The sequence below is a fragment of the Hyperolius riggenbachi genome, chromosome 9 (genome assembly GCF_040937935.1).
Source record: "Hyperolius riggenbachi isolate aHypRig1 chromosome 9, aHypRig1.pri, whole genome shotgun sequence".
Classification (NCBI taxonomy): Eukaryota; Metazoa; Chordata; class Amphibia; order Anura; family Hyperoliidae; genus Hyperolius; species Hyperolius riggenbachi.
The window spans coordinates 293988445-294014331 of NC_090654.1; the positions used below are offsets into that span (position 1 = coordinate 293988445).

General features: G+C 41.8%; 1 protein-coding gene across 8 annotated transcripts in view; it reads left to right on the forward strand.

Moving 5' to 3' along the window:
• Nucleotides 1-25887, forward strand: part of TRIM9 (tripartite motif containing 9) — a 136824-nt gene that overhangs the window by 83489 nt on the left and 27448 nt on the right. For 3 of the 8 annotated variants that reach the window (XM_068254765.1, XM_068254767.1, XM_068254769.1), the window contains exons 5-8: nt 506-659; nt 12743-12909; nt 16469-16607; nt 23730-23849. In XM_068254765.1, the coding sequence (XP_068110866.1) occupies nt 506-659; nt 12743-12909; nt 16469-16607; nt 23730-23849 (580 nt within the window). The remainder of the gene's footprint in view (nt 1-505; nt 660-12742; nt 12910-16468; nt 16608-23729; nt 23850-25887) is intronic. The other 5 variants (XM_068254766.1, XM_068254770.1, XM_068254768.1 and 2 more) reach the window with 3 other exon arrangements.

Sequence of the window (25887 nt, forward strand, 5' to 3'; positions counted from 1 at the left end):
TGTATATCAGCGGGAAAATCGTTAGGTGTATGGGCCCCTTAAATGAGCTGTGCAGATAAGATGCCAGGCTCCCGGGGATGGCTGAGGTGTCTGAGGAGAATGCAGAGAGCCTTGTGCCCCAAAAATGCCCTGTAGTCTTTACTTTTCTGAGAGATGCAGAGACCAGCACTGGCTGTGTTGTCACATTTCACATAAAACACAGACTCCCCCTGTGAATGGAATGTTCCAGCTAAAGCTGACACAAAGTAAAGTAGAGCTTTTGGCGCTGATACTTATCTTGAAAAGTAATTGCTTACAGAGCTATTAAATAATACCAAGACAGTGTTTCTCAAACCTGTCCTCGTGACCCCCCAACGGTGCATGTTTTGCAGGCAAACTTTATCTCATCAGGTTACACCTGTGTTCCATCTTCAGGATGCTGGCGGATTTTCAGAATAATTATCATGATACATATATTGCTGTACCCACACTAACAGTGCTTACGTGGCTGTCTTTGCTTTGTCAGATATCTGACGCTCTCATTCGGAGGGTTCATCTGACCGAGGACCAGTGGGGGAAGGGCACGCTCACACCTCGAATGACAACTGACTTTGACCTGAATCTGGACAATGGACCCCTCCTGCAATCCATCCACCAGCTGGACTTCATGCAGATGAAAGGTAGATATGTCCAGAGTCTCTCCCTACAGTATATAACCTTTATCTGTATTCCTTATTTATTAATTACACAGTGCTAACATCTTCTGCAGCACTTTACAGAGTACATAGTCATGTCACTGACTGTCCTCAGAGGAGCTCACACTCTAATCCTACCATAGCCATAGTCTAATGTCCTACCATATTATTATTATGTATTTATATAGCACTGACATCTTCTGCAGCACATTACAGAGTACATATTCATGTCACTGACTGTCCTCAGAGGAGCTCACAATCTAATCCTACCATAGTCATAGCCTAATGTCCTACCATATTATTATTATGTATTTATATAGCACTGACATCTTCTGCAGCACGTTACAGAATACATTGTCATGTCAGTGACTGTCCTCAGAGGAGATCACACTCTAATCCTACCATAGTCATAGTCTAATGTCCCACCATATTATTATTATGTATTTATATAGCATCGGCATCTTCTGCAGCACATTACAGAGTACATAGTCATGTCACTGACTGTCCTCAGAGGAGCTCACACTCTAATCCTACCATAGTCATAGTGTAATGTCCTACCATATTATTATTATGTATTTATATAGCACTGACATCTTCTGCAGCACATTACAGAGTACATAGTCATGTCACTGACTGTCCTCAGAGGAGTTCACAATCTAATCCCTACCATAGTCATAGTCTAATGTCCTACCATATTATTATTATGTATTTATATAGCACTGACATCTTCTGCAGCACTGTACAGAGTACATAGTCATGTCACTTACTGTCCTCAGAGGAGCTCACACTCTAATCCTACCATAGTCATAGTGTAATGTCCTACCATATTATTATTATGTATTTATATAGCACTGACATCTCCTGCAGCACATTACAGAGTACATAGTCATGTCACTGACTGTCCTCAGAGGAGCTCACACTCTAATCCTACCATAGTCATAGCCTAATGTCCTACCATATTATTATTATGTATTTATATAGCACTGACATCTTCTGCAGCACATTGCAGAGTACATAGTCATGTCACTGACTGTCCTCAGAGGAGCTCACACTCTAATCCTACCATAGTCATAGTCTAATGTCCTACCATATTATTATTATGTATTTATATAGCACTGACATCTTCTGCAGCACATTACAGAGTACATAATCATGTCACTGACTGTCCTCAGAGGAGCTCACACTCTAATCCTACCATAGTAATAGTCTAATGTCCTACCATATTATTATTATGTATTTATATAGCACTGACATCTTCTGCAGCACTGTACAGAGTACATAGTCATGTCACTGACTGTCCTCAGAGGAGCTCACACTCTAATCCTCCCATAGTCATAGTGTAATGTCCTACCATATTATTATTATGTATTTATATAGCACTGACATCTTCTGCAGCACATTACAGAGTACATAGTCATGTCACTGACTGTCCTCAGAGGAGCTCACAATCTAATCCTACCATAGTCATAGTCTAATGTCCTACCATATTATTATTATGTATTTTTATAGCACTGACATCTCCTGCAGCACATTACAGAGTACATAGTCATGTCACTGACTGTCCTCAGAGGAGCTCACACTCTAATCCTACCATAGTAATAGTCTAATGTCCTACCATATTATTATTATGTATTTATATAGCACTGACATCTTCTGCAGCACATTACAGAGTACATAGTCATGTCACTGACTGTCCTCAGAGGAGCTCACAATCTAATCCTACCATAGTCATAGTCTAATGTCCTACCATATTATTATTATGTATGTATATAGCACTGACATCTTCTGCAGCACATTACAGAGTACATAGCCATGTCACTGACTGTCCTCAGAGGAGCTCACAATCCAATCCTACCATAGTCATAGTCTAATGTCCTACCATATTATTATTATGTATTTTTATAGCACTGACATCTCCTGCAGCACATTACAGAGTACATAGTCATGTCACTGACTGTCCTCAGAGGAGCTCACACTCTAATCCTACCATAGTAATAGTCTAATGTCCTACCATATTATTATTATGTATTTATATAGCACTGACATCTTCTGCAGCACATTACAGAGTACATAGTCATGTCACTGACTGTCCTCAGAGGAGCTCACAATCTAATCCTACCATAGTCATAGTCTAATGTCCTACCATATTATTATTATGTATGTATATAGCACTGACATCTTCTGCAGCACATTACAGAGTACATAGCCATGTCACTGACTGTCCTCAGAGGAGCTCACACTCTAATCCTCCCATAGTCATAGTGTAATGTCCTACCATATTATTATTATGTATTTACTAGCTGATTGCCCGGCGTTGCCCGTGTATGTATTTGGCTGGTGTTGGCTCCGCCTACTTTTTCTAACCCTAACACACAATTACTCACTGACCAAGTTTGTGAGCTTTGCGGTCTTTGGTATCAATAATCTGCATTGAAATGAAACAAATGTGATTGGCTGTGTGTGGCTCCACCCCCTTTTCTGAATTTGAACCCCAGTCACCCAATAACCAACTGTACCAGGTTTGAGGCCTGTGCCATTAACAGTTCAAGAATGGTAGCAATTAAATATTCCCCTTGAAAAGCAACAGGTAAAGTTTGATTCACTTTTGTAGGCTCCACCCACTTTTCTGAATATTAATCCCAGTCACCCAGTGACCAACTGTGCAAAGTTTAAAAACCCTGCCATTAACAGAATGGATGCAGTTTACATTTTCCCAGTGAAATTTGTATTTGTCTCCACCCACTGATGACGCGGCGTTGCCCGGGTATGTATTTGACTGGTTTTGGCTCCGCCCATTTTCTAACCCTAACACACAAACACTCAATGACCAAGTTTGTGAGCTTTGGGGTCCTTGGCATCAATAATTTGTATATTCCCATAGAAATTAAACAAATCAGGCTGTTTGTGGCTCCACCCCTCTCCAGCATTTGAACCCCAGTCACCCAATGACCAACTGTAGCAGGTTTGAGGCATATGCTATTAACAGTGTAAAAATGGCAGCAATTAAAATATTCCACTTGAAAATCAACAGGTGAATTTTGATTGGCCATTATAGGCTCCACCCACTTCCCCTGAATATTAATCTCAGTCACTCAGTGATCATCTGGGCAAACATTGGGAACCCTGAAATAAACAGTGTAAGAAGGGCTGCAGTTTACACTTTCCCAGTGAAATTTGTTTTTGGCACCGCCCACTTTTTGTAACCTGGACACAAAGTCACTAATCAATGCCCAAGTTTGTGAGTTTTGGGGTCCTTGGCATCAATAATTTGTATTTTCCCATGAAATGAAACAAATCTGATTCACTGTTTGTGGCTCTGTCCCCTTTTCTGAATTTGAACCTCAGTGACCCAATGATCGACTGTACCAGGTTTGAGGCTTGTGCCATTAACAGTTCAAGAATGGCAGCAATTTTAATATTCTCCTTGAAAAGTGACATGTGATTTTTGATTGGCATTTTTAGGCTCCACCCACTTTTCTGAATATTAATCCCAGTCACCCAGTAACCAGCTATGCTAAGTTTGAGAACCCTGCCATTAACAGTGAAGAAGGGCTGCAGTATACAATTTCCCAGAAAAATCTGTTTTTAACTCCACCCACTTTTTGTAACCTTGACACGCAGTCACTACTCAATGACCAAGTTTGTGAGCTTTTGGGTTCCTGGCATCAAAATTGTGCTAATGGAAGCAGTTTATCCAGCAAAGAAATCTGGCTGTTTTTGGCTCCGCCCCTTTACTGAATTTGAACCCCAAACACTTAACGACCGACTGTAGCAGGTTTGAGGCCTCTGCTATTAACAGTGTGAGAATGGCTGCAGTTTCAATATTCCCCTTGAAAATCAATAGGTGAATTTTGATTGGCTCTTGTAGGCGCCACCTACTTTTCCGAATATTAATCCTAGTCACCTAGTGACCAACTGTGTGAAGTTTGAGAACCCTGCCATTAACAGTGTAAGAAAAGCTGCAGTTTACATTTTCCCATTCAAAAAGTTAGTTGTTTTTGGCTCCACCCACTATTTCTAATCTTGACATACAGTCACTTAATGACCAAGTTTATGAGCTTTGGGGTCTTTGGCATCAATAAGTTGCATTTTACCATTGAAATTAAACAAATCTGATTGGCTGTTTTTGGCCTGCTCCCTTCAGAATTTAAATCCCAGTCTCCCAGTGACTGACTGTAGCAGATGTTAGGCCTCTGCCATTAAGAGTGCATGAATGGCAGCAATGTAAATATTCCCCTTGAAAATCAAAAGGTGAATTTTGATTGGCTGCTGTAGGCTCCACCCACTTTTCTGAATATTAGTCCCAGTCACCCAGAGGCCACTGTGTCACGTTTGAGAACCCTGCCAATAACAGAATGGCTGAAATAAATCTAACAAATCTGATTGGCTGTTTGTGGCTCTACCCCTTTAGTGAATTTGGACCCCAGTCACCCAATGATTGACTGTATCAAGTTTGAGGCCTCTGCCACTAACAGTGTAAGAATGGTAGCAATGTGAATATTCCCCTTGAAAATCAATAGGTGAATTTTGATTGGCTGTTGTAGGCTCCACCCACATTTCTGAATATTCATCCCAGTTACCCAGTGGCCAATTGTGTAATGTTTGGGAACCCTGCAATGTAAAAAATTAGGTTGTTGGCCCCGCCCACTTTTTCTAACCTTGACATACAGTCACTCAATTATGAAGTTTATCAGCTTTGGGGTCCTTGGTATCAATACTTTGTATATTCCCATTGAAAAATAAACAAATCTGGCTGTTTGTGGCTCCGCCCCCTTCCTGAATTTGGACCCTAGTCACCCAGTGACCAACTGTACCAGGTTTGAGGCATCTGCGTTTACCAGTAGAAGAGAATGGTAGCAGATGAAATATTCACTTTGAAAATCAAAAGGTGAATTTTTATTGGCTGTTGTAGGCTCCACCCACCTTCCAAAATCTTAATCTGTCACCCAATGACCAACTGTGTAAAGTTTGAGAACCCTGCCATTAACGGTGTAAGAATGGCTGCAGTTTATATTTTCACAGTAAAAGTTGTTTTGGCTCCGCCCACTTTTTGTAACCTTGACACACAGTCACTCAATGACCAAGTTTGTGACCTGTCAGGTCCCTGGCATCAAAAATGTGTGAATGGAAGCAGTTTGTCCACCAAGGAAAACTGATTGGCTGTATGTGGCCCCGCCCCTTTAGTGAATTTGGACCCCAGTCACCCAATGACCGACTGTAGCAAGTTTGAAGCCTCTGCCATTAAAAGTGTAAGAATAGCAGCAGTTTAAATATTCCCCTTGAAAATCAACAGGTGAATTTTGATTGGCTGTTGTAGGCTCCACCCATTTTCTTGAATCTTAATCACATTCACCCAGTGACCAACTGTGTCAAGTTTGAGAACTCTGTGATTAACAGTCTAAGAATGGCTGCAGTTTACATTTTCCCATTTAAAATGAATGGCTGAAATTTGATTGGCTGTTTTATGCTCCGCCCACTTTTCCTGGATTTGTAACCTCGGTCCCCAAGTGACCAACTGTGACATGTGTGGGGACTCTGGCTTGATTACTGTGAGAATGGCAGCCTTTTACATTTTTTCCATTGACTTGAATGGGTGGAATCTGATTTGCTGTTTGTAGCTCCGCCCAGGTGTGCAGGGGGGCTGCGAGACCCCCAGAACATATCATCCCAGGTAGTAAGGGATCTGTATACCAAGTTTCGTTCAAATCGGTCAAGCCGTTTTCGCGTGATCGCGGCACATACACACACACACACACACATACACACACACACACACACACACATACATCCGATTTTATATATATAGATATAGCACTGACATCTTCTGCAGCACATTACAGAGTATATAGTCATGTCACTGACTGTCCTCAGAGGAGCTCACACTCTAATCCTACCATAGTCATAGTCTAATGTCCTACCATATTATTATTATGTATTTATATAGCACTGACATCTCCTGCAGCACATTACAGAGTACATAGTCATGTCACTGACTGTCCTCAGAGGAGCTCACACTCTAATCCTACCATAGTCATAGTCTAATGTCCTACCATATTATTATTATGTATTTATTTAGCACTGACATCTTCTGCAGCACATTACAGAGTACATAGTCATGTCACTAACTGTCCTCAAAGGAGCTCACACTCTAATCCTACCATAGTCATAGTCTAATGTCCTACCATATTATTATTATGTATGTATATAGCACTGACATCTCCTGCAGCACATTACAGAGTACGCAGTCACGTCACTGACTGTCCTCAGAGGAGCTCACACTCTAATCCTACCATAGTCATAGTGTAATGTCCTACCATATTATTATTATGTATTTATATAGCACTGACATCTCCTGCAGCACATTACAGAGTACATAGCCATGTCACTGACTGTCCTCAGAGGAGCTCACACTCTAATCCTACCATAGTCATAGCCTAATGTCCTACCATATTATTATTATGTATTTATATAACACTGACATCTCCTGCAGCACATTACAGAGTACATAGTCATGCCACTAACTGTCCTCAGAGGAGCTCACATTCTAATCCTACCATAGTCATAGTCTAATGTCCTCCCATATTATTATTATGTATTTATATAGCACTGACATCTTCTGCAGCACAATACAGAGTACATAGTCATGTCACTGACTGTCCTCAGAGGAGCTCACACTCTAATCCTACCATAGTCATAGCCTAATGTCCTACCATATTATTATTATGTATTTATATAGCACTGACATCTTCTGCAGCACATTACAGAGTACATAGTCATGTCACTGACTGTCCTCACAGGAGCTCACACTCTAATCCTACCATAGTCATAGTCTAATGTACTACCATATTATTATTATTATTATTATTATTATGTATTTATATAGCACTGACATCTTCTGCAGCACATTACAGAGTACATAGTCATGTCACTGACTGTCCTCAGAGGAGCTCACAATCTAATCCCTACCATAGTCATAGTCTAATGACCTACCATATTATTATTATGTATTTATATAGCACTGACATCTTCTGCAGCACATTACAGAGTACATAGTCATGTCACTGACTGTCCTCAGAGGAGCTCACACTCTAATCCTACCATAGTCATAGTGTAATGTCCTACCATATTATTATTATGTATTTATATAGCGGTGACATCTTCTGCAGCACTTTACAGAGTACATAGTCATGTCACTGACTGTCCTCAGAGGAGCTCACAATCTAATCCTACCATAGTCATAGCCTAATGTCCTACCATATTATTATTATGTATTTATATAGCACTGACATCTACTGCAGCACATTACAGAGTACATAGTCATGTCACTGACTGTCCTCAGAGGAGCTCACAGTCCAGCATGGGCCCTTTAGGTTCAGCCCCTTATGCAGGCTTGAAAAGTTTTATTCAAAATTAGTATGTATTGATTGTCAGGGAAACTGTTCAGGTGATGAACGCTGCACAGACACACTGTTTGGCTATTTCTTAACACCATATATAGTTCAGTGGGGATGTGCAATGTGCAAGCATCATCCAGTGTAAGGAGAATGAGCTGAATTATCACTCGTAGTTTAGCGACCCCTAGTGGTGAATCGTTGAACAGCATCATAGAGCTTGGCTGAAGATTAGCATGTGTACAGGCCTTTCTTCTAAGCACACTTTAGCATATGTACACTAACACTTTTAAAATCCCCCTCATCCTATACTCATTAAACTCCTTTGACGCTCCAGCATGTCATGTGAAGGCTTCTGGCCGCCATCCCATTGGCTTCTGGTGGAAGGGGTGGTTGTTAAACCTTCCCTTTTCATCATGTCCTATGGGGTATCTGGCTTTGGCCAAGAATTGTGGGCGGCGGTTGTCGAGCAGGTGGCTGCAGAAAGGGGCGTGGCTGACCGATGGCTGAACGTAGTTTACATTGGTTATTGGGGGTGTTAAGCTTCGAGGTGTAATCTCCACAGTCAGCATGCAACACATAAGCTGACGTGAAGGAGGTACACACACCAGCACAAGGGATCAGGATATCCCCAGTTTAGTGGAGGAGAGGACTGACTCCAATAGGAGATTGTGGTGCACAGAGCCGGTGCAGATCCGAACAGCCACAAACAACACTTTCGTGATAACGTCTCAGCGCAAAGTAGCGCTGAGCGCATAAACCAGGACTGAGGAGATCAGGACAGGTAGACAGAATGAACGCTTGCTTAACTAGCCACTACTTAGCGACAGCAAGCGTCCACAATAAGACAGACTGGAATGAGGCAGCCAATGCGTTAGCAGCGATGGCGTGCCTCACAAAGACAGGACAGGATAGTCAGGAAATAGCAGGATCAAGATAGATGAACGTAACACAGATAAATATACAATAAGTATGTTTTCCTAGCGTATTACAATTACAGCTATCAATGAAACTATTTGAAACGTCTGACTAACATATGTATATATCGGCAATGAACCGATATATGACATAAGCAGGAACACTGACTAGCACTGGAGCAATACAGGGAACAGGACTCAGAAGGATTCGCTATCCCTTCGCAGAGATGAACGCAATCCACAAACGGTAACAGGACAGGATTCAGAAGGATTCGTTATCTCCTCGCAGAGATGAACGCAATCCACAAACAGGACCAGGAGCAGGATACTAGCTCAGCACGGGTGCTCACGATACGCGCAAACTACCAAAACGTGCTGGAAGGCTGACTAACTGAACACAGGAAATAAACAGTTCGTGTACGTATATATCAGCGACACTGATGTATCAACGTAACACGAATACAAGGAAAATAACAAAATGCGCAAGTATGCGTATATATTGGCGATGAACCAATATATGACACAAGACAAGCAGAGTAACAACTTCTAGAACAAGAGCAGAACTAGGAGGACTCGCTGACCCCTTCGCAGGAGTCAGCGCAGTCCACACGGACTAGGAACGAGGTGGGGCACGAGCAGAGTAACAGACAGAATCTGAGACTATGGTAGCCCATGAGGCATTGCAGGAAGCAGTTCTTTATACTGAGGTCATCCAATGGGAGCAGACCTGCAGATTCCCACACAAGTGAATGGTAATTAATCACAGGCTGACAGCAGGAAAAGGCAGACAATGATATGCAGCCTGCAGGAAAGGGATTGCCCCTCCATTGCAGCAGACAATGTTTGTTTACACAAAAGCATATTAAACTGTCATTAACTTCAGAGCGACTGCAGATGGAATCAGCACCTAGTTTAAGTGCAAACCAAACTATGCAAGAAAATGCATGTAATGACATCAGAACTGCTTGGGTTGCAATACCACTGCAGCCAGCAGAAAACGCTGCAGACATGATCATAACAGGGGGGGGGGGGGGACTGTGGCTGGCACTGTTGCAGGAAGGAGCTGCATGACGTTGTTTTGGTAGGGATGCATTAAAACTAAATATTACTGAGATCAATATGGAGTGGTGGGGAGCCCCTCTTTCTATTAGTTGGGGGGGGGGAATTTGAGAACATATATTTAGCAGTTACTTGTGCGTGTGTGTGATAAACTCCTTGTGCATGGCATGCCAGGAGAGGGCGCTGTTAGTTATGGGGACATGGTTAAGCCGCAAGCCTTAAGGAAATAAGTTTGCTTTGGAAATAGCTCTTGGTGAAGACAAAGGCTCCTTGGCTGATATTTTCCCTAGCAGCTCTGGCAAGCTCGGCTGATAAGGTCCTTCATCTCGGAGGGTTCAGCCGAGGACGAGGCGTGTCGCAGAGCAGGTGCTGTCACTCGTCATCCGCCATACCGCTCGCTGCAATCCTCAGACTCTGCCTAATCACACCGCGATGGCTGTGCCGTGCCTGCAATGTCAAGCAGGCCTCTCTGCAGCTCATCACGGGCTTTCTGCTGCGTCAAAGTGAAAAAATAAAATATAAAGTTTTGAGTGGTGTCTGAGTCTGAGTGGATAATGGCGATGTAACTCTCAGTGTCGCGGGCTAGCGATATAAGATCATTTGTGCTTTCATCCTGATTGGGATCACTGGGATCACTGTTCTTTTTCACATTCCATCACTATAGGGAATTACCGCTTCTCTGGAACTTTTGAAAAATTGAAAACTTGAAAAATATATGCATTTTTATTTTTGGTGTTAAAGGGAACCCCAGGTGAAAATAAACTGATAAGGTAAACAATTGTATTAATCCTCCTACTCGTAACAATGACTCATTTACATATCCTATGGTTTTATTTAATATTTAAACATTTACAAAGTAGATTGAATGTTTTGTTGTCTCTGCTCAGTGGCAGCCTATTAAGTTTCCCAGAGTTAAAATACATGAACTATTGACCTTTTTCTATCTCTCAACTGCCCTCACAAGTTGTATTCTACCAGGAAAACTTCTATGGCAGTAATTTGCTTATCAGTGATGGTTACTATATTCCCAACAAGACAGAAGCTGTCACTTCCATGTCTAGAAATTAACTCTTTCAGGGCTCGTTCACACTAGGGGCGTTTTCGGCCACAATATGCTTGTACAATTAATCTCTATGAGAAGGTTCATATCAACGCGGTTTTTGCGCTGTGCGTTTGGCAAAGCGGTGCCTGTACCATTTTGGGGCCATTTTTACTATAATGGAAGGTATAGGAAGAGCAATAAACGCTCACATAACTGCTTTATGCGGCGATTGCGTTCGCAATTTTTAGAATAAATACATTGTATTTATTATTTTCCAGGTCAAAGAGCTCACTTCCTGACTTGCGTCACGGAGTGAATTACAAAACCGCTCGGGAAAAGCGCTTAGAAAAGTGATTTTACCAGAAACACAGATCGCAGTGGAGCGCCGGAAGAGAGGAAAAAGTGTACGAAACGCAAAAGGCTTGCGTTTTTTATTTTAGGTGTGAATGAGGCCTCAGGCAGCAAAATGAAACAAGTAAAGCAGCCTGGCTATTAATATGCACTGTACATACACATTTTATTATTATTTATTTGAATTAAAATAATTGAATTTAAATTAATTCTTCCACCAAGAATTAATAGATTGATTGAATAAAGAAAATTGTTTTGCGCTATACATACCGTTTTATGTCATCATGTCACACGTTGCCTCGGGTGCACTGTAAGTTCCAATAAGTTTCCCATTTCTGGAATCCAGTTATTTGTCACTACAACTATAAAAAGTCAAACCCGCCTGTTCACCAAATACAGTGCGCATATTGTTTGCACCACTTCCTGTCAGTGCTATAAGCTGCAGTTTTTTCTGAGAGATTCAGTCTGTGACTCACCTGCTTACAGCCTTAGCAGCAGGATGATGCAATCTGAGCAGCAATAGTGGAACAACCATCCTTAAACGCTTCTGTAACATTTATCACCAACATACAGAGATATTCTATCATGCTTACCTAGATATCATAAAGAAATGCACACCTTCAGCCAGGCCTATCAACATCTGCATATTAAGAAGACCCATTGGGTTGTCTTGACACCCTGAGGAAAAAAGACACAGAGACAACAGGGGCCCAAATAGTGCAGCACCTTAGTAGCTAATGGATAGTGTATAAAATCAAAAAGCTACATACAAAGGTTAGTTGCAATAGGGATAACCAACCACTTGAGGCAGGTGGAGACAATGAAACCGTCTTCACTCGTGGTGTCCCAATAGGACTGGCTACGGTCACTTACATTTAGGTCAAAAACCACTGGATGTCACAATGGCGTCTATCATGTGACCCTGGAGGAACCCCCTCTAACCTCAATGGGATGGGAGTGTAATGCATACGCCAGTCTGATAAGACAATGAGATTTATTTGCACAGGCAACACGTTTCACAAATCTGAGCCCGCTTCTTCAGGCCAATACAAATGCCACGGTACCAATAGCCGGAGAAGTGCTGGAAGTTATTGGCTATTGTTACTGCAGCACTTGTATTGGCCTAGGCGCCTCTCTACCCTTATTATCTGCATACTAAGTTTCAAGCAGATGGACTGTTGGCCAAAGTGCAGAGAAAACGCATCGCTTTGTTTGGTCATCCAATACTCGATCATATGATGAAGCCGCAGCTTTCCTCCATCCTGGCCATTCACATATAATCAGCTTGTTTTCTGTTTTATGCTATATATCTCCAAGGAGCGTCTGCAGTGCCGGCACCCCCCATGCTACAGATGGAAGAATGCTGCACCCAGAACAACAGCGCCACCTTGTCCTGGAAGCAGCCGCCGGTGTCCATGGTGCAGGCGGAGGGGTACATCCTGGAGCTGGATGACGGCAATGGTGGACAGTTCAGGGTAGGCTGCACTTTCTCTTGTATTGACTTGTGTATGTTCTAATATTGAGGTAAAACTTAACCACTTCACAACTAAGGGGTTTTACCCCTTGACCACCAGAGCAATTTTCACCTTTCAGCGCTCCTTCCATTCATTCGTCTATAACTTTATTATTACTTATCACAATGAAATGAACTATATCTTGTTTTTTTCGCAACCAATTAGGCTTTCTTTAGGTGGGACATTATGCCAAGAATTATTTTATTCTAAATGTGTTTTAATGGGAAAATAGGAAAAATGTGGGAAAAAATTGATTATTTTTCAGTTTTTGGCCTTTATAGTTTTTAAATAATGCATGCTGCTGTAATTAAAACCCATGAAATTTATTTGCCCTTTTGTCCCGGTTATAAAACCGTTTAAATTATGTCCCTATCACAATGTTTGGCCCCAATATTTTATTTGGAAATAAAGGTGCATTTTTTTCAGTTTTGCGTCCATCCCTAATTACAAGCCCATAGTTTATAAAGTAACAGTGTTATACCCTCTTGACATAAATATTTAAAACGTTCAGTCCCTAAGGTAACTATTTATGTATTTTTTTTTCATTGTAATTTTTCTTTTTCTTTTTTTTTAATTACAAAAAAAAATAAAAAATTGGGGAGTGTGGGAGGTAAGGAGTTAATTTTTAGTGTAAAACTTATTTATTTTTATGTGAAAAATGCTTTAGGGTGTAGTTTTACTATTTGGCCACAAGATGACCACAGTAACTTTTTGTTTAATGCGACCTGCAAGCGTCCTTACGGACGCTTGCAGGAAGTACTAGGAGTTTTTTTTTTTCACAATGATCGCGCTGCTTATCGGATAAGCAGCGGATCATTGCGGGGCTTAGATCAACTAACGGGAATGGATTTTCCCGTTCATTGATCTCCGGGTGAGCGGCCGGCGGCGTGCTTACTAGCGGGAGTGCGCGCTAGAGCGAGCGGGAGCGCGGGCAGCGGCGGGAGCGCAGAAAGTACGCATTTCTCCGTCCCTGGGGGTGAAAGGATGGAAAAAGGGACGGAGAAATGCGTACGGGCGGGGGTAAAGTGGTTAAACCGAGAAAAAAGTCAGACTTATGCAAGAATGAGAACCTGTCTACTTGAAAATGTCATTAGGAGCCCACCCTCCCACTCCCTCAGATAACTCAACAATGGTTCCCTTTCCCTACAAAATCTTCCTCGGTGCTCAGTAAGACTCCAGAATGTTCCAGCGATGTTGTCTTGTTGGGGATTCTGTCCGGGTTGAAGTTGGCTTCTGCAGGTTGACTGTTGCATCATTGCAGAATCCAGCTTCTCACGGTGACATCATTGTAGGGGTGTGGCCCTTGCACCCCTCATCCCCTTTCTTCCTTCCTGACTGGAGGGTAGGCGTTGTAGCTGAAGTAATTTGGAGGTTCCTTGAGCTCCATGGATGATGTGGTCATGTGACCTGAAAGACGAAACAGGAAGTGTCGGTCCAGTTTCAGTTTAGTTGGGGATGGCAGGGAGGAGTTCAGTATGCGGTTCAGTATCGGCCCTGGGACCGTACTGGCCCTCGCTCTGGGTCTCACTGCTAAGGGCCAGTATGGTCCCAGGGCCAATACTGAACCGCAACAAATAAATGTCTTACATTTTGCAGGCCCCACTGTTGATCCTGTGATTGTAAATGTGAAGGTCATATGTACTATTGCCTGTTTTGCACATCTGTATTTGTACTTTGTCAGGCCATGTGAACCACAAATAATTCCGAGTATGACACCTGTTGTACTTGGCGAATAAGAGTGATTCTGAGTTGTACGTATTAGTATTGCGTTCCTATAAGGTTGCTCGGTGTTTGGGATAAGACGCTACAGTCTTGGCACTCGTCACAGGCCCATCCCGCCATCAGTCATTGACTGTAATTGTCATTGATTTGTCCAAGTAATGGTTAAGTGGTGACTGATTGAGTCAGCATTTCTCTGCCGCTCCGGCCGTGTCCTCCAGCGATGAGTCCGGTAGTCTGTAAAGCCTCCTCTCTGCAGCAGAATCACGCCTCAGTAAATATGTGCTCAGATAATCAGGTCTGGGAGACACAACAGATGGGGAGGCCGTTGTATGAAGCCACAGGGCCCCCAGGAGACGAGAACAGGGACTCTTCCATTGGATTATCCTGGCATTTCCCTGGCTTGGCATCGGTGCCGGCTTATTGTCATTGTTTCTGTTATTTAGTAACCTGATTTTATATTTGGAAACTCGGGCAATAATCCTGAAAGCAAGAGCCATGCAGATTTTTCGGGATAATGTTCAGCAATCCTTTCCCCACTCTGTTCAGTTCCTCTTCAGGCTGATTCCTTCTGATGTATTGATTGATGGGACCCTCTGATCTTTCCAATTTCAACTGATTGATCGACACCGGCTGCAGTTCAGGTGTTTCATCCCTCTCAATGTCGATTACAACCATTGATTTTAATCAGTTGGATACATTTTTTTGCCTGATTGTTTCTGGTTTCATGCAGCCAGTAAAAAGTTGATAAATGGCTTATAAGTATAATGTGATTACACCAGAATGCCTTTAAATTGTCTCTGGATCAATTCTGCAATGACATGCTGCTCGGCAATGTCACCTTTTCATGCGGTAACAGCTTTTATGAATTACCATTTCCCGAAGTGCTCCATAAAGTCAGCTGTTTCCTGCATTACCGAATGTGGTAATTCTTTATGAATCACACCCTATGAGGGCCTTTTCACATTGCGAAGATTCCCATTAGCACGGACACAAATGCCATTTCAATGGGTTCGTTTGTATTAAAAGGAACCTGGAGTGAGAGGGATATGGAGGCTGCCATATTTATTTCCTGTTAAACAATACCAGTTGTCCAGCAGTCCTGCTGCTCTATTTGGCTGCAGTAGTGTCTGAATCACACCAGAAACAAGCATGCAGCTAATCCAGTCACACTTCAGAGTACCTGATCTGCTGCATGCTTGTTCAGGAGCTATGGCTAAAAGGGCTAAAAGTACTAGAGGCAGAGGATCAGCAGGACAGCCAGGAAATGTGCATAGTTTAAAAGGAAATAAATATGTCAGCCTCCGTATCTCCATCACTTCAGGTGTGCTTTCATGCTGCGCTCAATCGCTCTTGATAAGTGGTTTTTTCGATTCCTGATGGTTACCCCGGATTGCTGTAGGTTTCAGAAAGTTTTTTTTTTTCGATTAGACCGCATGCTCTAATCTTTGTGAATTGATATTTATGAGGTATTTACTTCATACTTCATAAGTCGGTAATTTACTCTATTGGCTGGTAATGTTCGTTTTCCATGCGGTAACCGCTGCATTTCACACCGCATGGGGTAACGCTTTGTGAATTGAGGCCTAAGCTCAGCTAAGCAGAGGGGATTTTGTCTTTCTTGACAAAATGAATCCACTGACATTAACTATCTGCAAACACTCAGTAATATCTTCTATAGCCGTGTCTGTAGTAACATGAGATGTGATTGGCTGTTTTTGGTTGGTAGACGTCACATGTTCTCAAAAGGTTTTGCATTGTATGTTCTGCATGTCATCTCATAAAAGTCCTTGTGTTGTAGGAGGTGTTTGTCGGGAAGGAGACGATGTGTACGGTGGACGGCCTTCATTTCAACAGTACGTACAACGCCAGAGTCAAGGCCTTCAACAAAGCAGGCGTCAGCCAGTATAGCAAGACGCTGGTTCTCCAGACCTCTGAAGGTAAGAAGCCCGGCTGTGTGTCATTTAATGGCCGTCCCAGTGATTATGTGTCAGTCTGTGCCGCTTGTTCTGTGCATCTTATCCTGTCTTCCTCTTAAGTGGCGCCCTCTAGGGCAAATGTTTCTCATTTCCCTTCAAGGCACCAAAAAATAAAATACGTAGTACTCTTTACATTTTCAATTTTCATGGTTAATTTTAAATTTATTTTGCTGTTTTTCTTTATCAGAAAAATATTAGAAATGTGTGTTTTTGTTTGCTCCCCCTGCTGGCGTGACAGACTTGGTGTCTAGAAGATAGCCTTGTTTTACTGCCGTGTCGTAGCGAAGGCTCCTGAGCTGTGCCGCTACATACTAGGGCAGTAAGAAGGGAATTTCTGGGCATTCTGGGCACCTAACACAATTCTGTTCCCATAGTCACAGAGTAGTGCAGTTTGTACTCATTGTTAGCTCTGTAAAACGAAGAGGAAAGATAGTTTAAGCTAAAAGTATTAGAGGCAGAGGATCAGCAGGACAGCCAGGCAACTGGTATTGTTGAAAAGGAAATAAATATGGCAACCACCATATCACCTCAGGTTCCTTTTAAAGGACAACTGTAGTGAGAAGAATTTGGAGGCTGCCATATTTATTTCCTTTTAAGCAATACCAGTTGCCTGGCAGTTCTTACCCATAGACCCTGAACAAGCATGCAGATCAGGTGCTCTGACTGAAGTATAACTGGATAAGCTGCATACTTGTTTCTGGTGTGATCCAGACACTACTGCAGCCAAATAGACCAACAGGTCTGCCAGGAAACTGGTATTGTTTAACAGGAAATACATATGGCAGCCTCCATATCCCTCTAACTTCAGGTTCCCTTTAATTTGCAGTAAGCTTCCTGCTGCTACAGGATGTAGTGTTTCCATCCCAGCCATATTTTGCCAGGCTGAAGCAGCGACCACAACTGAGAGGAGCCTGGCTAAGGGGTATTCTTACAACATGGAAATATTTCAGTGGTAGGGGGCTGTGGTTAATGCAAGCTCCTCCTCTTTGAAGAGTTGTTCACGCCCTACATGTTGCAGTTCCCCCACACTGTTTCCTGCGATAGACTGTCCGGCAGGGTTTGGTTACACTGGCACGCCCAGGCCATTCAGTTCAACCAAACAGGGCTGAACCTCTTGGGAACCTCAGGGGCGGGGCAAAGGCACAGAACACACAACTATATATGTGAACTTGAAAGGAGTTATTTAGACCAGAGCACCAATATAATATGAAGATGATTGCTATTGCTCCAACTAGAGTATTTACAGAAATAAACCCATAAATAAGTAACCTTCACTATAATGTGTTTTACATGTTTTTGTGTAACCCTCCCCAAAAAAAAAGTTTTTTTTTTTTTTTTGCTTAGGAGCATAAGAAATAATACAAATAAATAATGTTCTTGTCTTTTTAAAAAGCTTTACCTGGTAATATTTTGTAAGACGAGAATTTCACTTAGTGCTAGACTTGGGCCTTGATGCCATTTTTCAACTTTCGAAACTTGCCAGTCAAACCAGCAGGGGGAGCTATAAGCAAATATCACATTGTCATCTTAGTTATTTAATATTTTTCTGATTAAAACATAACAAACTAAAATGCACCTGTAGGGAAGAAAGTGGCACAAATGCATACTCACCTCAATCCAGCATAATCCTTAGGCTTCCTGCCCCCCTTCACCAGCCTTCTCCAGCGCTGTGTCCATAAAACTTGAGCTTGTTGACGGCTCGCGCCTGCACAGTAGCACTGACTCAATCGGGCTTGGGTATCCCAAGTGGATCCATGCTACTGTGCAGGCACAGTGCGGCAAGCTTCTTGAGGACACAGCGCCGGAACAGCGAGGAGTATGCCAAGGTAAGTTTCTTTCTTTTATCGTTTGCAAACCTCACACAGATTTCCTTTAAAAAATAAAAACTATTTTCACTACCAAGCCAGATCTGTAAAACAAAAATAGAAGAAAAATTCACTAAACCTTTCCCCCGAGTATTCTGAAAAATGTAGTGTGGCAAACGTGGTTTCCTGCCTTGATACTGTATATACTCAAATATAAATTGAGATTTTTTTCTGTCTCCAAAATAAGATCTATTTCAAAACCTTTTTTATACTTGGGTCTCCTGGAAGAGCGCAAAGCCGAAAATCCTGCTCCTGCCGCTGCTGGTTCCCCCATAATGCCCTGTGGCTACAGAGCGTGCTGAAGGGGGACTGGTACACTTGCCTCTCCTCACTCCAGCCACTTGGTATCCAAAAATCGATAGATCTGGACGGAAAATATTGATCAGCAGGTCGGGAGCGAAGATTGATCGATAGCCTGTAGGTTTGTTAGAATTTTAATAGATTTCATGCATGAACATGAACCAATCAAATCCCGCTGAGATAAAAAAGTTGATTGGTTTATTTTCAATCTGCATAAATTTGCATACAAAATTTGCCTAATCCTGCATCAACTTGAAATTATTTGCAACTCACTGACCCTCCCTAATGGGCACCTTTACTAGTCCCCCTTTAGCACACTGTGTATGCATACACCACATTACAGGGGCACCGATGGTGGCAGGATCAACAGGGTACCACAAGGGCAGCTGGGGCAGCCAGGAGACCAGAGAGGGGGCGGGACAAGAGGCAGAGCAGTTTATACTCATGTCAACCATTTTTACCCGTTATTTTTTCCTTTTTGGTAAAAATGGAGGAGTCCCACGATATAATTTAATAATTTTATATTTGAGTATACATGGTAAGTAGCAATCCTGTTCACTTCCGTGTAGCTTTGCAGCGCTGTGACCGAGATGCGTTGTGTGCAGCAGCCATAGCACTTCTAGTAGGTTTGTAATTAGCAATACAGAGTGGATGCCAATAGGAAAAAAGATGGGTAAAGATTTAAAGGCTCCACTTGAATTTTTATATATTCACATCATTTTTGTGTAGTGGGCGGTGCTTAAAGTGCAACTCCCACTAACTCCAGGGCCCATATGCAACTGTTTATTTCTCCTGAGATTTCTCCTAGGTGAGATTTTCACACCTTGTTAATAAAATGCCCTTTAGGCTACTTTCCCACCAAGACGTTGCGTTTTAGGGGACGTTATGGTCGCATAACGTGTCCGAAACGCAACGCATGGTGGTGTTGAAGTTGGACGTCAGATTGAGCTGCGTTATGAGGCTCTCAAAGCAGCCGCTCCAGGTTAGTGATGGGAAGTCAGGATCTTTTTAAGGATTCGAGTCATTTGAATCGGATCATTGAAAAGATCCGGATCTTTGAAACGAATCATTTGAATCATTTTACTAGGGAAGCAGACTGGGGGTGAAATGACTAGCAGGACAGGACTTTCCCTGCACTGTACATTCTGTATGTTCCTGTTTCTTCCAGACAGACATCCACTGTGAACCGAATCTTTCATTGTGGTGATCCGGATGATTCAACTCACAAAAAAGATCCGGATCAAATGAACGATTCGTTCATGATCCGGACAACACTACAGTCCTACCACGAGTCTCCTCAGTGCAGTGAATATTAATTAGCCATGTGGCTGGCCACGGAGGAGGAGGGGAGACCTCCTCCTCCAACATTACTGAGCATGTGCAAACAGTCTAACGTGGCTTAGCCCAGTATAACGTACAGCATGCAGCACTTTGTTTAAACGTGCTGCATTACTATGTAACGCAATGTGGGCACTGTGAACAGCACATTGATTTTACAGTGCTGTGAGTTAGGCTGCGTTACTGGCTGCTGTAACGTGGGACTTTAACCTCCCACTGTGAAACCAGCCTGAAACTAACAGAAAGGAAGAAAATACTCCTAATAATTCTATAGTACTTTCCCTCCTACTTTTTGATACCTTTTCAATGGCAAAGTGCTAAAAAGTTCTTTAAAACAGAAGAATAAAAATTATCATCTGATAGAAAACTTGGGAGGAAAATTTAATTGAATAAAAGCCCATTTGTATATATAATGACAAAACACTGCCATGTTAAATCCAGTGAGCACACATTTTGGTTAATACCTTATGAAATGGGTCAAAAGAATATATATATATTTTTGTGCTTAGTACTATATCTGTCTTTAAAGAACGTGCTAAATATATTTATACTAATGATAAGTCCCTTATATCTGCTTGTTTAAAGGATAACTGCAGTATGCCCATCACTACAGCAGTTAATTGTTTGACTTACAAAGTGCATAAAAAAGAAAGAAAGTGAGACGTCCTGTGTATGATACAGAGATTTGGTCTCCAATCCATGCTGGTAGTCATAACCAGAAGTGATGTCATTTCCTGTTTCCTGTATATTCAGAGAAGCTAGTAGACAGGAGGCGTGGCTTCTGGAGTTGAGACGGGGGCCCTTATTCAATCCACTTTCTCCTACAAGATACTTTTTCATCTTCTGTTTAAAATAAATCTTCAGCGCTCTGCAATTGAGTACCAAAAAGTGGGGAAAAAAAACTTCTTGTCAAAATTATTGTGAGTATTTTATTGATAACGTGTGAAAATATAACTTAGGGGAAAACTCAGGAGAAAAAGTGAGTTGAATAAGGGCCTTGACCTTCTTCAAGTCCAGAAGAGGCTTCCAAATCCACAGGTACAGATAGTGTTGGTGTTCGCAACCATAATATTTAACACAACACCCAAGCAGGGGGACAGGGAGTTCCCTTACTTGCCCTTCATGTGACTTCAATGCTTCCTCCTTCTTACTTGGTCAGTGAACTCCCCAGGATCCTATCCACTTGCTCAGGTACTGAAGTATGATTTTCGGGAGAATTTGGGTTTCCATATTCCATATCCCGAATTCAGACACCAGCACTAGCTACAGACCGCAGTTTTCCTTCCCCGCGTCATTGTACGCTCCACCGTGTTGTCTATCTCTTGGCTTCTCTGAGTAGACAGGAGATGGACCCACTATTGTCTACATACAACTGGCCGAGTGGACTGGAAGACCTCAGGGACTGAGCTTCATCAAGTGTTATGGTTAGTTTTTTGATGCACGTTGGAAGGCAAACAAATTATGGTGCAGCTTTGCCTCAGGTCAAGTATAGTTTAAGTACCTAAGAAGAGCTATCCCTGATTTTTGAAGACCTCAGTATTGGTGGAGTCACCTGCACAAGTTGAAGGACATCCTAAAAAGTGACCATCTGAGAGAAATTGAGGCGTAGAGCTGAGAAAACACTGTTAGGGCTACTTTACATGGACTTCTGATTTCAGTTCAATTTAAGTTTGACCTCAGATTTTCATTCCCTAGTATACTTTTGGCATCAACTAACCTCTTGTTAAAAGAAAACTATATCAAAAACCCATGTAAAGCAGCCCTCCTAGGAGGCAAAGATAAGTGTTGTGGAAGATACAATTATATCTCAACAGATTTAAAAAGGGCTACCGTATCTTCTTCAGGCATATGACACCAGGTGAAGAAACCTAATGGTTTTCAAAGTTCTGTTTTCCAATCTGTTCAGCTAGCCAATAAATGGTATACTTTTTAGTCCAAATTGTTTGCATTATATTTTTCTTTTATGTGGCGTTTGATCTCTTGTATTTTGATGTAATCTGTGCATTGTTTACTGGTTTTAAACAGAAACTCCTTGATTCTAAAATGTTACTAAGGTCTCCTATGTGAAAAATTGTCTGTGTTGTCCACATCAACCAATCATTTTTTTCTTTTCATCTTCAGACTTGCTCTAGCTGTAACGGTCCAGATGTGATTGGTTGCTGTGGGCAAAAAGACCTACTTTTTAACATTTTCCTCATAATCCTAAATATATCAACTGCAACATATCTGTAAAGTATTTGTCTGCCTCGTCTGTAGTTGATGATCAGCCAACCTTTAGTTCTTAGAGATTTTTGTATTTTGCTTGGCTTGATCAATAACAGGTCAGTTGGCAAAGAGCAATTTTGTCTGTCTGTTTGTTGGAATCCTCGTGGAACCATTTTTTGTGGCACAGTGTACGTTTTCTGGCTTCCATTTTCTTGTAGTTCTGGTTGTTGTGGCATTGTTGTGGTATCTCTGTTGTTGATGGCTTTGGTTGTGTCTAAGGGCAGATGGAGATCTGTTTATGGTTAATGTCTCCTTACTTGGGATGGTCGTATACTCTGGCTTTATTGAATTATTCTCAAAGAGCATTGATTCCCAGTTGAATTTGTATGAGTTATGATAAATACGGTGATGGTTTGAAGACGTAATGTGTATATGTGCCTGACACACACCCGAGGCTGCCATCTTCTAAGCTGAAACAAGATATTTATAGCCGAGGACTCTCCAGTGAGTTTGGCAAGGTCTTCTTAGTTCTTGGGTTACCTTATGACATTTTTTATTTTTTTTAAGCTGAGCTAGACATTTAAGTTGAGAAGCAACGCATGCAAAGTACACTAACACGTATGTAAGGTCTTCAAATGCCAACAGAAATTCTTTACTTAAAGTGCTTGAGGATCTTCCATCTCACACCTTCATCTTGAAATATTACCCAACAGACTTGCATATAGGCTTAGTGTACTAGAGAAAGTGTTGTAGGTCTCAGATGCCAAACCATTCTAAAACTCAGAAAGCCCAGTAATAAAATGGTGGGTCAGGACAAGTGAGGGTTGGTTAAGACCTTCTGTATGTATTACCAGTGTTAGGTATGAGTTTCCAGTCTCAAAAACCATGAAAGCAACACATGAACAGGATGTATCGTTCAGATGTGTTTTGCAGGCAACAGAGAGGTGCTGATTGGAGTCCAGGTTAGGTAGTAAGCTACTAAGTAGCTGCAAAATGCCTCAAAAATCCCAAGTACACCACATGACAAGTATTTTGTTTGCTTTCACATGGTATAGTTAGCAGCATACCCCAGTTTAATCCATGTTCCTAAGAAGGGTAGTCCATACAACAATTAATGATCAGGAAAGGGATTTATCCTGGTTTTACAAACCACCATGGGCTCAGAACCCATTTCATGAAATCGTCTTTTGGTAATCAGTATATTAGGAAACAGTCGACACACGTGCTGCAGTTATTTTACTAGTTCCAAATCAGATGGACAATATGGGTTTCGGCATACAAAATGGCTGCCTCCTGTGTGTGTAGGTCACAAGCCGACTGACTGTGTATGATTTTACCTTTACTGACGCGCCATGCATGTCTTTGCTTACGCTAGGTCTTGTACCTCGAATGTCCGCTACCCTTGCAGCTCGTCTGCAAGTCAACACCATGTCCCCTCCTCTCGAATACCTCGAAAACTCAGAACAGGAATCTGGTGACACTTGTGTCTCTCCAGGTAATGGCTTTCCGGCTCATCTTCTGTCTGTTGGGGATTACTGCAGAGAATTAGGATGAAGGCGCCTAGTCTAGGACTTGTAAGCAATGTCATTATTTTAAGCAATCTTTACTTTGTTGGAGGATGACTCTTCAATGGAAACTCGCCTGTCAGTTAGGATGCCCGTTGCCCAATCAGCTGCCTGATCTCATTCTGATAGCAAACCCTGGCCCCGAAGCAATTCACTATTTCTCCTGAGGTTTCTCTTAGTAGATAATTTTTCATCTGCACTATAAAAAGGACCAAAAGGTAGGTGAAAAGTACTGTCAAAAATATCGCTTGCTGGTGGCTTAAAAGCCAGTTTATTAATAAAGTGTGAAAATATAATCTAGGAGACATCTCAGGAGAAACAGTGAAATGAATAAGGCCCAGTGAGCCATATGCAATAAAATGGCCTAAAACGCCTTTTATACCACCTGCAAGCAAGAAAAACTTAAAATTATTTTGATATTACTTTTTTTGCCAGGGTTTGGGTATTTTTTCAATTGTAAAATGCCTGAAAGTTATTTTAAAAAGAATATTAATATAATCTCTTAGGCGATACCTCAGGAGAAAAAAATAATTGCCTATGGGCCCATGTCTTCGAGCTCCTGAGTATGTCTAGAGGTGGCTAAACAATATACAGTTTTTTACATTTTCTTTTTTTTCCGATTTGAGAATTACTATCGATTCTTCAGATTAATTGTAACATTTGAAATATCCGACCAATGTATCACACACACGTGTTTGATTTGTCCCCAGTTATGAAAAAACAAATATCGAAAAACTCCTTAAAGCGGTATCGTCACCATAAAAATCAAATTTCAATAGCAACTGGTCTGAGTGTATTCAGTGATAAAGATGCTAATCCTGCATTCAAAACTTTCAAAACGTTTTCTGCTGATGATTTGGAGTTATCACATACTTTAGGAGCACTGGCCCTTTAGTAGTCGTGCCAAAGAATTGCATGCTGGGGGTTCTTTTTATCTATAGTATATTCCTCCTCTTCCCTTTATTTCCCTGCATGCTGCTTATCTGAAACCTAATCCCCTACTCACTTGTGTTTACAAGCAAGGCTGAGGCGACTCAGCGATTGGAGGAGACAAGAAAAAAAGTAAAGGGCAGAAATGACATCACGAGTTAGCCTTTACTGTGGGTTTTTTTCCCCTGGAATAGTATGGCTGATCCTACTGCTTTAAGGAATTGACAACATTACATTTTCTGAAGAGTTGATCAGACATTTCTGCTGCTCCCAATTGATTAATATTGGGGGGAACAAAAAAATGAAATCACATTCCTTCCTAGGGGAAACACCTTTAGATATTTTTCATTTTTATCGAAAAAAACAGGAAAATAAAATCTTTTTCTTGTGTTGTGCGTGGCCACTTAACCACTTCTCAACCACAGGGGGTTTCCCCTAAAAACCACAGCAATTTTCAGGGAGGCAAGTGTTAATGGACTAATGGGGGTTATAATTTATTATAAAAAAACAACTCACTGATGCTGATCACTCACTAGTACTGTTCTAATTATCTGGGATCCTCTCAGGAGTGATCTCAGTAACTGTAACGGCATAGTGACTGACACAATGTTTACACACATTCTGAATGAATGAGCACTGCCATTGGCTTTGGCAGTGCTCATACAAACTTGCAAGCACTTTGATTGGCTTTGGGAACACATGTTCACATCAGCCAATCACGGATCAGCTGGTGCCCAATGCGTACGTGCATATGCATGTGCACGCGTCCGCCCACTGCGGGAAATAAACAGGAGATGCTTATCTACGCGCCTGTGACTCAGGTGAATTTTAAAGTGGCGTAGATAAGCGTGGCAGAGGTTGCCAAGTGGTTAAACAGGTATCACAATACAATATAAACAATACAGTTATAGTTAACCGTACAAAACAATGGCGGATTACAGCTAATGCAATGAACAAATCAACAACAGATCTTTACATAGGGAGTGGATGATATGCACACACTTTACACAACATTGAGAGACAAAAGGGGAAGAGAGC